Here is a 14,788-nt window from a genome sequence, read left to right on the forward strand (position 1 = left end):
ATCAACACAATATCGATATTATGTATAAAAGGGTTCCACGCACATTTGCAGGTTTAGTTTACAAAGATCATGCCGAATTTTTGTTTAACAACTATGAAAGCCTAAAGACAGGTTCTCCATATAAATATCGCCTGTTGTGGCTTTACAAGCTTTCTTTACAGGAACATGGTCAAAGTAGAAAATCCACACACCACCATTTTTTCCTTTGGAGAAGAATGCGAGCACATATATCCCACAGAACACTGTATCCTTGGCACATTCCTTCCTCTCGGACGTGTTATGGACTTGGGTCTGTTGCCTGCCAAACACTTGGTTTACTAAATGACCTGCACTCTAGAAACCCAGATATTGTTTTTTGTCTCACCAATAGAAATATTAAGAAGCCTTTTCTCGTTTAATGTTATTGTTCACGTTTTCTATACGTATACGCTGTATAACGTATGACTGCCTCACCCTGTACCCTTAGTGTGAAATAAATAACTATTATTATCATAAATACATAAGCCAGACCACCATTGTAAACAGACACGCGCATAGTCGAGATATGCCGAAAAGCGAGCTCGGTGCATTCATCATTCGAAAGTGAGCGCTCAGGAGAGTTCAAGGAGGAGGAGGAAACATATATTTATTTACAAACAGTGGCGCTGCTGATGCCCAACGGGGATGCGCTGCTTCACCCCTTGGAAACGTATCAGGGACGGAGACTGAACAAAATAAAAGAAACGCACATATACGTACGAACGCATATGTTCGAGTCTTGGAATGTGATGGTTTGATTTACGCGCTCCATACTAACACGCGCGCAAGCAATTACGATATTACGAACGTATAGGGCACCATGGCCGTGTCATAAGCGTGGCAGTCTTGGTCACATCACGGTGCATCCACAACCTTTTCGAAGACAACTTTGAGTAGGGCATTCTTTACTCCGCACACCCCTCTGAAGTCATCCATGTCATTATTGAATATCATCACGCCAGCATAATTCTCCTTTATGATAAAGTCCACCTGCAAGAGATTTCGAAAGCGTGTGAAAGGCGATTATCCTCGCAGGCAGAAATTTGAGCTCGAATATCAAGGGGATGCACTTGTTTTTGAAGTGGATCTACTTGGGATTCCAGCTCAGATTTCTGACTGGGCTGGATGCAGGCTTCGTATTCCGCACTCACCTTAATTCCAACACTCTCTTCGTCCTCGTACCCAATCCACTGGTCGTCGTAATACGCGTAGGGACACATTCCTTCGTTGTCAAACTCCTTTGTGACTGTTCCGTCTAAAACCTTTACGCATATCTGGAAAAATTGCACGGTATCAGGAAAGGCACCCCGAGTCCGTTTCCCAGTACGTCTTGCCAACTGGATACAGAACGCACCTCTTGAGTGTTTTATGCCCCAGTGTCACACAGGCAGGTCGTCAATTACCATTGAAACCACAGGGATGACATAAACCCGCCATTGTTGTACCCTCCAGCAGGTGCTTTTTGCAAAACCGCCACCATGTTCTGGTCGCACATCATAGAAAACGTCATCATTTTGAGGTCATGTGACTTTGTTTACATGTCGTTTTGCCGCTTACCGACACATTTTCCTTCGTCCTAAAGCCAAGAGATGAACTTATTTTGCCAGCGTAAAGTATGCGGAGCTTCTTACGCAGCATGGCAGCCCATTTCTCCTTAGTTTAAGTACATCGCATCAGCTCAGTGAGTCTTAACGCGCGGTCGTCATCACATCTTTGGAAGTCGTCAACAGTACGAGGCCTTATGTGCAAAACGGCGCGTTTTACTGCGAGATTATCGGATAAATATAATTACCATGGTCGAAAGACATCCAAAACGTCACGCAGAAACAGCAGCCGCATTGTTTACAAACATTTTGGCCGCCGATCACGGGCGCGGCCATCTTTAAAGGGACTATGAAACGATTTTTTTCTTCGTTTCGTTCGAAAGAAGACATTTTTCTGAGTCTAGAACCGAAATTTTACTTTCGTCGCGCGAGCAGATTTCTCGGGAGCGAATTTAAACAGAGCGGCGAAGGGAGGACAGCTGGCGCCGCGCCGTGACGAGCTGCCGAGCGGAGACACAACGGGTAACTTGACGCGACCACGGCCGGCTCAGCAACACGTCATCGTGACGTGTTGCCGAGCCGAGGAATCCCGCCAGGAGCATGCGCCGTAGGATCCCGCGTATGCGTTCATCGGGAGTGGAAATCTCCATGACAGCAGCTTTCGCGCGATCGGCAGATTTCGGCAGCGGCGGCAGCCACAGCGCGAGCTCGCGGCATTACTTGCCATTGTGCAACGCCGGTGACGTAACGGGGAACCGAAGAGCGGTCCGTACAGTTACACCATCGGCAGGGAAATATGCGTGGGAGAGGAGGAACGCGGAAGAGACATTTCCAGCGCGCGCTCCTCGCAGAGTGGAGCGATTTCGTCCGGAAAAATTTGTGGCATATTAGTTTCTCTGCGGGAAGAACAGTTTCCATCGAAAAAAAGTATGGGGGTTCGGGAAATTTCATAGTCCCTTTAAGGTCACGTGTGCATAGACGTTTGCAGTGACGTGCGACCAGGACCTGTCCAGGATGCATTGCGTTCGCCCAGCACGTTTTCGTCTATGCAGCAATACATTGGATGCCACCCCTGTGATTGAAAGCAACAGCCATTGAGCATGCGCGTGGCGCCTCTTATGACTTCTAACATGTCAGCATCTCAAAGACCAATGGATCGAGTGCTCTTTGAGAAGTTGACTCGTTTCACGCTTGGTGGCGCCACATACATGTTCAATGCAGAGCCGTTTATAGCATAGAACTCTCGTAATAGACCAAGCCTTACCCACGAAACGAACACGCGCGGTGAGTGTGGGAATCAGAGCTATCTTATCTACAAATAGGTCACCCGACTGCTTGTAAACCTTTCCCCCTCGTGTGGCGTGTCAATGTAACCTCCTTTCTTCGCAGCTTTGCGCTCCAACCACGAGCCGTCAAAAAAGAGGCGGAGCCAAGGGCTCATTTCCACGGATTTTCGGCGAATTTATTTTGGCAATTGCCATTGCATTATGCATGGGATTATGTGCTATACTGAGCCATGCTATGCTGAGCTGTGCTATGTGCTGTGCTGCCTTTCTGGCTGACCTTTCCTGTGAAAATAAATAGATCCCCCCCCTGAGTAATATGACCACGGGGAACCCATTTCCGCAAAGAAAACGTTAGGTTGCCTTCGCAAATTTCAGAGTTCAATTCAAGAAATTAACTTTCCATCAATTGAAATAAATTAATAATGTTACCAACGTGTGGCAAAAGTCATTGGCAGAAAAAAGGCGTTGACCGCATGTCTCTCCGGGGCCCACGTTTTTTTACTATGAATTTCTATCATGGTTGGTAGACCACCCTGTATATAGAACATAGGCTCTGAAGTGGCAATAACATCTCATTAATGCATCACGACCACGGATATGAGGTACTTCTCGACACGGCAACGTGTGGACAGTCCCGGCGAAACGTCTGTACGTATCAAAATGTCCGTACCGAAACGTCCTGTACCGAAATGTCCTGGAGCCGTGATGGGCTTCAGATTAGCTCCTCCTAATGTCGAAACCCTCTGTATAAACGGCCCTGATACGTTGAATGGCCATTGCTTTCAATCATCACTGAAGGCTGCCCGCACGACAGACGTCTTAGTGGAACGGACATCTCTCCGTGGTGCGAATTCGACTGCCCAAGTGGCACCTGTAGCCGATAATTGCTATATACAGTTTCAAGCAGGGTTGTGGAGTTGCTACTCCGGAGTTGGAATGATTCCGGAATCATTCCAAATTTAGCAGAGCCCAGAATGGAATAAGAATGGAATGGCAGAAACTGTCCTAGGAATGGGAATGGAACGGTCTGGGTGCCCCGGTGGCAGTTTTGGTTTCAATGTGCTGGTTTCTGTCGTCGCACACTTTTTACCGCACCTGCACACGGTCAAGAGTAAAATAACCTTGTCTTTGTGCTTTTTCCATGCTTAGTAATGCCAATCTCCTCTAGCACTGCTTTACTTGCCAGTATAGTTACCGGTCCTTTTCTTTTATTGAGGGAATTAACAGAATGGAATTGGGTTGCAAAGCCATTCCAGCAGTTGGAACTGCCATACCTTTTCATTCCGAGGAATTGAAAGGAATGGAATTATCACAAATCTTCATTCCTTGGAATGGAATTTGAATTGGAACGGAATGGGAGACCCCATTCTGCAACCCTGGTTTCAAGTCATCGAACCAATTTTCACTGAGCACATTTCGCGAAGCCGGAATAAATAGGCGTTCTTCGTGATGTGCTCGTCTGACTTCCCAAAGCAGTTGTCGTACATGCCGAGGCGGCCAATTCGATTTGATTCACGAGATGGATTCGGAATGGACCTTCCTTTCACGCATAACGAATTATTGGCTCATATAGCGCACCAGACTATACTACTCGGCACGCTGCGCTGTGATTTTCTGACAGCGATGGGGCAAGTCGAAATCGGAGTAGTATACGCTCGCGATTCCCTGAAACTTTCTATCGTACATACATTTAACACCGTGTAATAAAACTACACACTAAAAAAAGAAAAAAAGTAATCTCTGAAAGCATAGTCCCTAAAATGTCCAAGATAGAGTGCGTATAACGGCGGAGTTCTCAACTGTCTTCGTATTCCACGCCCTGCTTAAAGTTATTGCATGGGCTGCCTTCTCAATATGCTTTGTGCTACACTCCGAGTACACTTTCGTATTGTTAATTAGACGGTATGTCGATATATTTACCTCGTAGTAGGTCTGAATTTCATCGCTGCCGAGAAAAGGTCCCCGAATTGCTGGGGCCTGAGTGCATTGAGCTCCCAATGCATGATTGCTCGCATTGGCGAGCACATAGCTCCGTCCATAGAAAGGGATGCCCACAACGAGTTTCTCCCTCGGGGCACCGAGCTTTTCTAGCCATTTGAGTCCATCTTCCTAAGGTTAATCAACGAAGGGCGTTAGAGCAGCGCTGTTATTACAATTTCCACCTCGCAACACTCACCACATTTAACGTGTCATAACCATTGGGGTCAATTGATCTTCTGCGCAGTGGGCTGTGGACGTCTGCTTTTCCGTCCCATCTGCCTCTGAGGTCAAATGAAAGCACGTTGAACCAGTCGATATACCTGGAAAAATCGGGAGAAAATATATGCATATACGCGTTGAGTGTGTTCGGTGTATCCAAAAATAAAGTATGGCGCATGTAATGAGGCGCGGATCTACACTCTTAGGAAATAAAGGGGAGTGGTGGAGCAGTTACACCTTTTAAGAGGTAATAGTTGTCGCCTAAAAGGTTGCAAAGTTCTACCTGCTACGTACGAATGACAGGGTTACCGCTTATGATTCGGTGAGCGATGGGGACGAACGCCCTTTTTGTAGTAATATGGATATATGATAATAGCTTTTACCACCCTTTTACACCCTTTATCAGACGCTACTTTGACCTAGGCGGTAACTATAGAAGTTTCCACCTTTTCACACCCTTTTTACTTAGAGTGTACAGGGCGGGGCAGAACAGGGGGTCGGACCCTGTCCTGACTCCCATCTCAATTTCTGTCTTCACATAGTGTTTAATTTATTCCAGACCGTGTAACTAGCATGCTTTCCAAGGCTGAACCGCCCCTCAGACATATCCTGGAATGCGCCCTTGTGCGTAATGGTGACAAAATGAACGGAAAGAGTGCTTTGGGGCTGACTGTATGTTATGGAAAGCGTTATGCTCTAAATTTTGATATTGTTTGGTTGGCTTGGTTTTAAGAAAATTGGTCCAGTTCTTTGTGGATAAATCGCGGACATTAAAAAACGCTGACCACCTATGATTTTCGATGACCCTCTCCACCTGGTAACCGTCGTGTGTATGCGGTTTTGCTTTGTCTTTTTCTTCTTTTTTCGCGTAGTACGAAGTTTAGTTTGCTTTGTTGCAACGATTTCGGAGCATAACATACACTTATGTCATTACAGTTCAAGCAAACATGCCCTTTCGAATTACCTTCAAAGCATCACCACTGCCCGACTGCCGGGGAAGATGGCCAGAAAGGCTATTACTAGCTATGAGGTACTGCCTCGTCATTGTTTTGGCTCCTCGTATGTGTGTAAGTGATATGGTATTAACAAGGTATAGGAAAGAGCGCCTTTTCATTTTTCATAACTTAACGGAAAGGAAGCTGGAAATTCTTGACACGATTTTTAGGCACGCTCCACACGTCACCATTCACGTTACATCATTGCAAATTTTGGCTTCTGCCGTTCTTGTGGCAGTTTCTACGAATTGGAAGAAGTCCTGTACTTTGTCATGAACAACCCCGTATGGCTCATGAAATTAGTCCGACGTAAGAATGTAACAGACGTACTTCACCATTTCCCCAATGTCGTAACCGTCATCGAGGTAGTAAGGAGAAATCGGCACAGTTGCTGTAACCGTGTACCCCTTGGTACGAAGAGTATTGTGAAAAACCTGCGAGTGAGAAGCACATCAAGGTACAGTGGTCTGAGTCACATTACTTGCTTCAACTCGTGTGACGTCATGCCACCAGTGTGACGTCATGCCACCCTGTCAGACGTTCGCAGGGTATATGCAGATATAAAAGGAAACTTTACTAGCCAATTCATGCATGCATAGCCAGCCAGAGATTCCATCGAGACACTAGTGCAAATCGGATTATACGAACGGGGAATGGATTCAGACAAAAAAAAAAAAAAGAGAAAAAAATTGTCCGTCCGAGACGGTCTCCTGGGAAGCGTGCTTACACTGTACGGACCTGGTGCACAAAGGAGAAGTAACCGATCAATATGCATGTCTCTCCGCTTCGTTCACGACGAGGCGAAATCTTGCTGCACAGTTGCAATGGTGCCACAAAGCCCAACCTTCGGGTTCGCTCAGATACAAATCTCGAGGCGAGAGCAGCGAGTCGCACTTCAAAATGAAGGTGGCTGAAAGAAGAGCGAGCAAGGCAGCCTCAGAGAAGAGGTTCAGGCTTCAGCTTTGCGTGCAGTACGTCACTTCCTGCAGGCATCACAAGCACACACGACTTAAAGATACTATCGCATCTGTCGCAGCTGATTCTGAAACTATAGTGCCGTGCTCATCACTGATAATAACGCCGAAAATTCCACGCAAGAGGTTGCCTTGTATAGGTTCTACATGAGAGGTTGTCTACAGTATCTTCATATGGGTCAACGTAGCTTTGATTGCTCATTTTAGCTATGTCTCAATCGTTGGGGGGATGACGAAAAGGAAAACCTCAAATCGTAAGGTTTTTACTCTCGACTTCACAAATGTTCTAGCATTTTAGGGCCAGACTAAACCTTCGCCCGGACACCGAACTGTTCGGGTGAAATCCGGACAGGTGGCTACCTTACGTGTACGCATTCTTGTGCGTTGAACGACCCTGCTCTCACAACGCGAACATAGCTCACGACATTGGCGCAGTATGAGACCGCACAAGCACTGAAAACGAGAGGCACAGGAAAAGCACTGTCGGTCAACTGCAGTTTTTTTTTTCTTTCTTTTCGTCCTTTACACCTGTAGGTAACCAAATAAACTGAAAGAACCTGCTTACTACGGAAGCACCTGTCTGCTCACCCTAAGTAGATGGACATAGTTTTCCTCGTCATCTGGATCTCCTCCACGAGAATCTCTGACCGGGAAACGCCAGTCAAGGTCGACGCCGTTTAGATTGTTCTCCTGGAGAAACTTGAGGACATTGTCGGCGAATGTCTGCCTGCGACTGGCATCGGCGGCCACGAACGAAAAAGGTCTCCCTCCATGGTTCCATCCGCCGATGGAAATCATGGTCTCCAGGATGAGAAACTTGTTTTTCAAGGCGGTGAATTCCTTGTAGAGCCCTGGAAATAAGCAGGGTGACGATTATGGTGACTAGCTTTACGCAAAGTGCAAGGACCATTTCCGATCACCCGCTCCCGTGGCGTACTGGTGAGGGTGACCGCATTCCAAGTCGAGCCCAGGAGGTGATGCGGGTTCGAATTCGCCCGCTCTCTGGGGTTTTCCTGCAGACCTTACAGGAGAATGTCGTCACAGTTCCCCTTGAAGTCCGCCCAGGACGCATACTAACCCCCCTCTCGCCCCGTCCTTCCTGCTGTACTTTCTCAATCTGTCCACGTCTTGTGTTTTGTCTGCCGTGTGTTTTTCTTATTCTGTGTTAGCGCCACGAAGCACCTATCCCTCTGAGCGGCGTAGAGACGTGGACAATCAGGCTTTCGGCGGATTCCGGGAGGCGACAATTTTAAAAAGAAACAAAGAAACGTGGCTGGGGGATTCGGAAGATTCGATTCACCTTTTTTGGCAGTGGGATTCGGATTCCCGAATCTTGAATCCCTAGCTAGGATTCGAGGATTCGCGGATTCGGTTGGCCTATTCCTACTACAAAGCCATCACATAAATTTGGTGAATGCCTCTGATATGTCACAATCAAATTGTAAAAACAGGGCCTTCCTCAATTTATAACAAATATACGAGTAAAAAAATTCCGGACACCGTAAAAACGATGAAATATATAAAACGAGATTGAATCATCAATCGCACGCAATGTAATTCCAAAAGAATAGCTTTAAGTCGTTTACAAATTACTTCAAAAGGTAATTAAGTTACCATCGCAATCAGAAGAAAAACACGGTAGGGGGCGTATTGTTAATGGTCCATTCGGTAGCGTCATCACTGGTTTTGTCGTGCACTGGACTTACCTGGGTTATCCTTGTAGGCTGGGATTAGCGATTTTATGTCCGACTTATCCTGGTCAATCCCGACGTACGCCAGGTTGACGTGCGTGCACATATCACCCGGAATGTCTTCGATGTTGTAGTTCATTGGACTCTTCCTCGTCGGAGCCCATCCGTCGTAGTAACAGACGATAGGCATTCCACCGCTGCTTATGAACGCATTCTCTGAAACAAAAGTCCTAAGTTGTTCCGCACCGTATGCAATTTGTATTAGACGCGAAACTGCTGGTCGAGACACTGCATCGGGTAAGCAGTCTCGACACGTTGCCAAATATACGTCCGGTAGATGCACAAGGTGCAAACAAATTTGCTCACCGATTGTTGTTTCTTCAGGTTCTACTGGTTCGGAAGCCGTGGTTGTCTCTGCAACTGGGTCAGTTGATGTAGTCGTGGTTGGTTCTGTAACTGGGACACTTGACGTAGTCGTGGTTGGTTCTGTGACTGGGACACTTGACGTAGTCGTGACAGGCTCTGTTACTGGGACGCTTGGTGTAGTCGTGGCTGGCTGTGTGACTGGGACGCTTGGTGTAGTCGTGGTAGTTGAAACAGTGGAACTTTCGGTGGGTGCATTCACAATGGGATATCCCGGAGGTCGGTTCGGTCGTCTGGTACTAGCCGTATCTTGAAATGAAAATCTGAGGGGGGGTTTGAAGGTGTCATCGTAAAACGTGTTCCAAAAAGGCCGGCAAGGCCGGTGTTGCATGAACGGCGGCCTGAATTGTGGCCTGAATTGCGGCCTAAAAGGCGGCTTAAAAGGAGACTTAAGAGGCGGCCTAAAAGGCGGCCAATAAGGCGGCCTAAACGTTGGTCTATACGGTGGCATGAACATGCTTGGATTGCGTACGGGATGCCGAACCTCCGGGCCGTACCTGTCTGGAAATATAGGCAACCCTGGATCTGGCAGCGCAAATCCTGTCGAAAGAAGAACTCTTTTCTGAAAATCTCTCCTTAATATTATTATTTTTTCATCAACATCAACATATTTTTTGGAACTTGCGTTTTCCTTGTTTCCAGAAGAGATTACGAAAGGGAAACGTACTCTCGATGCACTACAGTACAATAAGGTTTGGAATAAACGCGGAATATGTTCATGTTGACAAGTGGCCGCCTTACCTGCTAGTAACGGCTGTACTAATTGGGCACACATCAAGGCGTAGAATGGCCCCATGGCTCTGGAGCATTGCTGCGATAGAACGTGTGAGGAATGATCCCATTGCAATACAGATGGCATGCACGCAAGCTAGCTGGAGGACGAACTTCATCATACTTGAAGCCCGAATCTGAGCAAACAACCACACAGACGAGGAACAACGGGGCAAAGCAAACACCACACACGAGACTCAAACCGGCAATCAGTTGCTGGCTTGAGTCTCGTTTGTGGTTGTTTTCTTTGCCCAGACTCAGACTCCAAGTATGATGTAGTTTGCAAATACAGCCGCGTATATCAGTGTCTGGCAACGTTAGTTTGCACGATTAATATTGATTTCGATATTCCAAAAGTTAGGTTTGAAATAAGGAGACACACTTAAGCCTATTTCAGAGCACATGCATTCATGTCCGATTCCCAGCATCATGTTAGAAAGCAAAAGAGAAACAAAGAAACTTTAACAATTGAGCAAAGAAGTAAGAGTAAAAGTAAAGCTGGTGAGATGAACCTGTAGGTAACATGTTCTTGCGCAGAAGGAGAAGGGACGAACTCATATCAGCAAAATTTGACATTTGTTCCACAAGAGAAAGAGTTTCACCAAAGAAGGCTCCAGAATGACCGACGGCTGACTAATACGAAGCTGGCTATACGGTGTCCTTTTAGAAGCCTGCGAAACAATCCATAACTTTATAGTATAGTCAGCCATCGGTCAATCTGGCGTCTTCTTTGGTAAATCTTCTTGTCCATACCTATAGAGTGTTTCTTATGGAACAAATGTTTCATTTTGCTGCTTTGAGTTCGTCCCTCCGTTTCTCTTATCTTCTGTTCATACTCAAGAAAATTTTACCCACAAAAACATCAACATTCTAGTACTTGCACACTTTAAAAGAGGGACAACGTCGTGTGGTTCTATACTTACAAACTGAAGTGTGGCGTGAGAGTGAATGGCACAGTCGCATCCGCTGAAAAAAAGCATTTATACATCTAACGAGCGGAATTTCTCTTTTACCTTGTCGGGAGCCACTCCGTTGAACCAGGAAGTTGTGTCGGTTTCTTTTCTCTTGCGCAACAGATTGCGAGGTTTGACACGTGCGAGTTCGTCCGACCTTGAATTTTACGTTGGGATTCCTCGTTCGTGTGGATCAACTCCAATATATTGAGTGCCAGTTGGAAATTCGGATAACTATGACTGCAAAGATCAGAAGAAAGCCTTAGGTCGCAGATATTAGCTGTACTTGGGTTAGGTAAAACTGCGCCGTTTTTCGTGCCATTCAAAACGTCCCTGATATCACTTGGTGAGGGGGGGTCCTTTTCCTTTCCACGATATCTCATTGCAGTGGAAAGAAACGCCCCGTGGGGCGGAGCAAGCATGGGCTTTATGTTAATGAGGTGTTAAGAGGGGGGGGGGGAGGAATTTGCTGCAGGTAACTCTAAACTGTAACGCAGCTATTTATTGGTAACTTGCAACTCAACTTGTTGCCGTGAAATTCTTGAGGAGCTTGTTCCTGTTTTAGGTAATTTTGTAACTTAAGTTCCAAAAGTTAAGTTACGAGTTCAGTTGGAAGGCAAGTTCGAAGTTTGTTTCTTTTTCTTCAATTCTCGTCCACAAATAACGAGGCCAAACTCCTAGAACGATAAATTCCGATGCCTGCTTTGTGCTCGCCTGACGAAAGTTTAAATAAATAAACGCTGAAGATTGGCTTCGTTGTTTTTTTTTCTTTCTTTCAAATATTTAAAGCGTAATTTTCACGATGTGAAAATTGTGATATTTATTATTGTGGCACCATTTGTGATATCCATCGTGACACCAAAATCTGAAATAATCACAAACTAGATAGTGTTCCGTTCCTCGTTGGTAACTTAGTTCCGTGTTTTTTCTCAGTAACTTAACTTGTAACGAGCTCCCAAGTACCTTCTACATTTCGGATATTAATATTGCTCAACTTCTTAGTAGAAGTCGTTGTACACCGTAGAGTGAAATACCTTCGCTTTCTTCCGGCATCGTGAGGCGTTCGTCACAATCAAGCCCATCAACTTTGTGAGAAACAAAAACGACGTCGAATGGTTGGTTGATTTGTCGGCTCTTGAAGAGGGATCCGCCTGCCCCGGTGTTGCAGCGTGTTGTATGGCGGGGCTGCGTCCTGGGACTTCACAAGGAACAAGGAACTGTGCCGTTATTTACCTTTAGCCGTGACGTTGCCCGCTTAAAGCGTGGCCGACCTCGACGAGCTGCTTTCATCACCACCACCGCCGATATTTACCAACAGCATCTGAGGAGACGGGATATCACCACACAGCCCGAGCCACACTGTTAAAACAGAACTTCACCGCATAGCACGTTCCTAGCCAACCACTAGCTATTCCGAATGATATCATTCTGTGTCCTGGTTTGCTGAGAACAGGGGGAGGCGCCTATTTGGGACATGCATAATGCGTCCCAGAGAGGCGCCGCCTTCCATTTTCAGCAAATCAGGACACGCAACGCTATCATTCGGAATGGTGGTTGGCTCAGAGCGTGCTATGTGGTGAAGTTCTGCTTTAACAGTGCAGTATCTGCATATGATGCCCTATACTAATCGGTTGGTCGGTGCGCCTTAGCGGTGAACAGGGATGCTCGGCCGCTAGCTTGACAAAATCTGAATTAGGCCTCGCAGATGGTCTAATGCGTTCTCCCCCTTCAATGACCATGCGTAGATGGGCTGCTGCAGCCGACCCGGCAGTTTTACACGCCCTTATAGGACGCCACGTGCTAACCTCCACAATTCGCACACCACGGCTCACGACGTGCTGAAGTCATGAGCCCCCGAAACAAATTTTGCACCTCTGGTTCCCCCTGCAGTCCTTCGCCATATGTCCAAAACGTTGACATTTAAAGCAACGTAACGGTGGGGGAACGTAGTCTGTCACTGGGTGGAAGTTGAAACCAAGCTTTATCTTCCGAGGTAGATGTTGACCCACTCGAAAGGTAAGTATGACGCTCTGTTTGACGTAAGGCGTGGGGGGGGGGGCCGTCCTCCTGTCGAGAAAAAGCGACTTCCCTCTTCACCATACTGTTACTCCGCAAGGAAGTGGGATACTCTAGCAGCTGATCTTCCGTGTACCACGTTGGAACCTCAGTTATTCTTCCCATTTTCTGAAGCTAGGCGGTCGCTACACACACTTCGACAGCCACACCTGTCACGGATCTTATGAGAAGCAGACTGTTTGCGGTTCCCTCAGAGGCAACTGGAGTTATCAGATCGCCATCTCCGGTTATACGATGACGTGTAATCTTCTCCCGCGTCTCCTTGGCTGTCCTTTAACGGTTGAGGTAAACTGATCAGAACGTCCACGGGAATGCCGGTTCTTCTGTTTCTTCGGCGCGTCAAAACTTGAAAAAGACCGCCTTCACCAGCATCATCAACTCCAGAGTCGCCGCTACTATAGTAGACCTAGTAGACCTCCGTAGTAGTATTTAAATCCAATTCAATGTCCACCAAGAGCTCAGTGAAGCTGTCCTCCTCCCGGCGAGCCGGATGCACTGCTCTCTCAGCTGAATGCTCACCTTGCCATATAAGGATGCTGGGCGCTTTGGTGGCATCTGCCGCAGCGCAGACCTCGGAGCCCGCAAGCGGCTCGTCCATGCCGTTCTTGTTTATGACGTACTAGTTAGTGTTGGTTATGCAGACTCATCTAAAAAACGTGAAGCCAAGTAGATTTGATACAAAAGATTGAATACTGTTCGCACTACTTCTTCGGGAGAGGTTTGTTGTTTGTTTGTTTGTAGTATTAAAAAAAGAGGAGAGGCGTTTCTGCGGTATCTACAGCGTTGCTGTTTGTATATGTTTGTGCTGTGAAGGATTGAGGATCCTGTGGCTACCACGGGGAAACATCCCATGTCATCGTCACTACTTCTTCATTTATTGTTGTTGTTGTTGTGAAGGATTGTCACTGTATTGGTTAAGAATCTCTTCTTTCATTGATTTCTTTTTCCTCTGGCTGGACCAACGTGTTCTGTATGTTAGTTGTCTCTGTGTGACGGGATCAGTGGTACGTACATTATGATAGCAGGTGTAAAATATGATTTGCTCGCTTCGATTCTATCCTAGTACAATCATTGTCTTCTGTTCTAAATAATGACATGTTTCTCTTTAATTGTCAAAGTCACCAGTTTCACCTAAGCACTGTAAGTATGAATTTGTCGATGAAATTGTTAAGATTATTTAATGCGGGCCTGTAACAGTCGCTGAGTCTTCCTGTATGTGTGTTCGTTTCCAATAATGATTACATGTTTTTTTGTTTTTTGTTTAATGGCACACGTGCTCCTCCGCCAACTGTGAATATGTGATCTCCACAACGAACACTGAGAGTGGGCTAGAAACACACAAACACGGGTTTCAAACACATACGCTGAAAGGTTATTACCAGTCTCAGGGTTCATTATGGAGATCAGATATCACCAGCTCACCTGCTTTCTACTCGCTCTTTATGTGCATATGATGATGATGATGATTGAAAGAAAAAAATGGGGATTGTAGCCCTTATCGCGAGGGCCGGCTACCCCAGATCACCTAAGGAAAGGAATGCCAGACACATCCACCCACACACACTGGAGATGTCGCGAAGCGGCGACGAACGCCACAGACAGCCCGTCTAACAGCTTGGTGTCCCTTAAAAACTGTGTAACGGCTCGCAAAGCTGGCAGTCGAGTGCTCGTTGGCCATGGGCCCAGCACCTTCTGCACTCCGAAGGGTCGATTGTCAACCCGGCCTAACGCGGCATATGTGCATATATGTCTTTCATTAAAGTATATTTCGTGTACTCCTGTGTATGTCTGTTCTTTCACAGGATACTTTTTCCCAAGCATAAATGTGACTGGACGGAAGCATCTGAATACGAGATCT

The 14,788-nt window shown here is 46.5% G+C and overlaps 2 protein-coding genes across 7 annotated transcripts in view; one reads left to right on the forward strand and one right to left on the reverse strand.

Annotated features, from left to right (window-relative positions):
* The window catches only part of LOC135366875 (uncharacterized), a 147,308-nt gene that overhangs the window by 66,075 nt on the left and 66,445 nt on the right, over positions 1 to 14,788 (forward strand). The gene's annotated exons all lie outside the window — the stretch shown is intronic.
* LOC135366870 (endochitinase-like) lies at positions 609 to 11,168 on the reverse strand. Of its 2 annotated transcripts, XM_064599826.1 has the most exons (12): positions 10,915 to 11,168; positions 10,825 to 10,867; positions 9,872 to 9,941; positions 9,628 to 9,670; positions 9,074 to 9,393; positions 8,723 to 8,923; positions 7,605 to 7,867; positions 6,373 to 6,476; positions 5,025 to 5,148; positions 4,769 to 4,957; positions 1,170 to 1,292; positions 609 to 1,008 (listed from the first exon to the last, which is right to left on the reverse strand). In XM_064599826.1, the coding sequence occupies exons 3-12, from the start codon at positions 9,924 to 9,926 to the stop codon at positions 874 to 876; spliced, it is 1,557 nt and encodes a 518-aa protein (XP_064455896.1). In that variant the 5' UTR covers positions 9,927 to 9,941; positions 10,825 to 10,867; positions 10,915 to 11,168; the 3' UTR covers positions 609 to 873. The 2 variants fall into 2 exon arrangements, with proteins under 2 accessions (XP_064455896.1, XP_064455895.1); XM_064599825.1 differs by having other exon boundaries at positions 9,074 to 9,670.

Source organism: Ornithodoros turicata, chromosome 8 (genome assembly GCF_037126465.1).
Source record: "Ornithodoros turicata isolate Travis chromosome 8, ASM3712646v1, whole genome shotgun sequence".
Lineage (NCBI taxonomy): Eukaryota > Metazoa > Arthropoda > Arachnida > Ixodida > Argasidae > Ornithodoros > Ornithodoros turicata.

What these genes read in the sequence shown, in the direction of transcription:
- LOC135366870 (XM_064599825.1), bottom strand. Translation starts at nt 9,926, where the DNA reads ATGGGGCCATTCTACGCCTTGATGTGTGCCCAATTAGTACAGCCGTTA. An exon ending in AGTACAGCCGTTACTAGCAG is followed by an intron (nt 9,671 to 9,871) that starts GTAAGGCGGCCA and finishes TTCTTTCGACAG; the next exon opens with GATTTGCGCTGCCAGATCCA. An exon ending in AAATTCAGACCTACTACGAG is followed by an intron (nt 1,293 to 4,768) that starts GTAAATATATCG and finishes CAATTTTTCCAG; the next exon opens with ATATGCGTAAAGGTTTTAGA.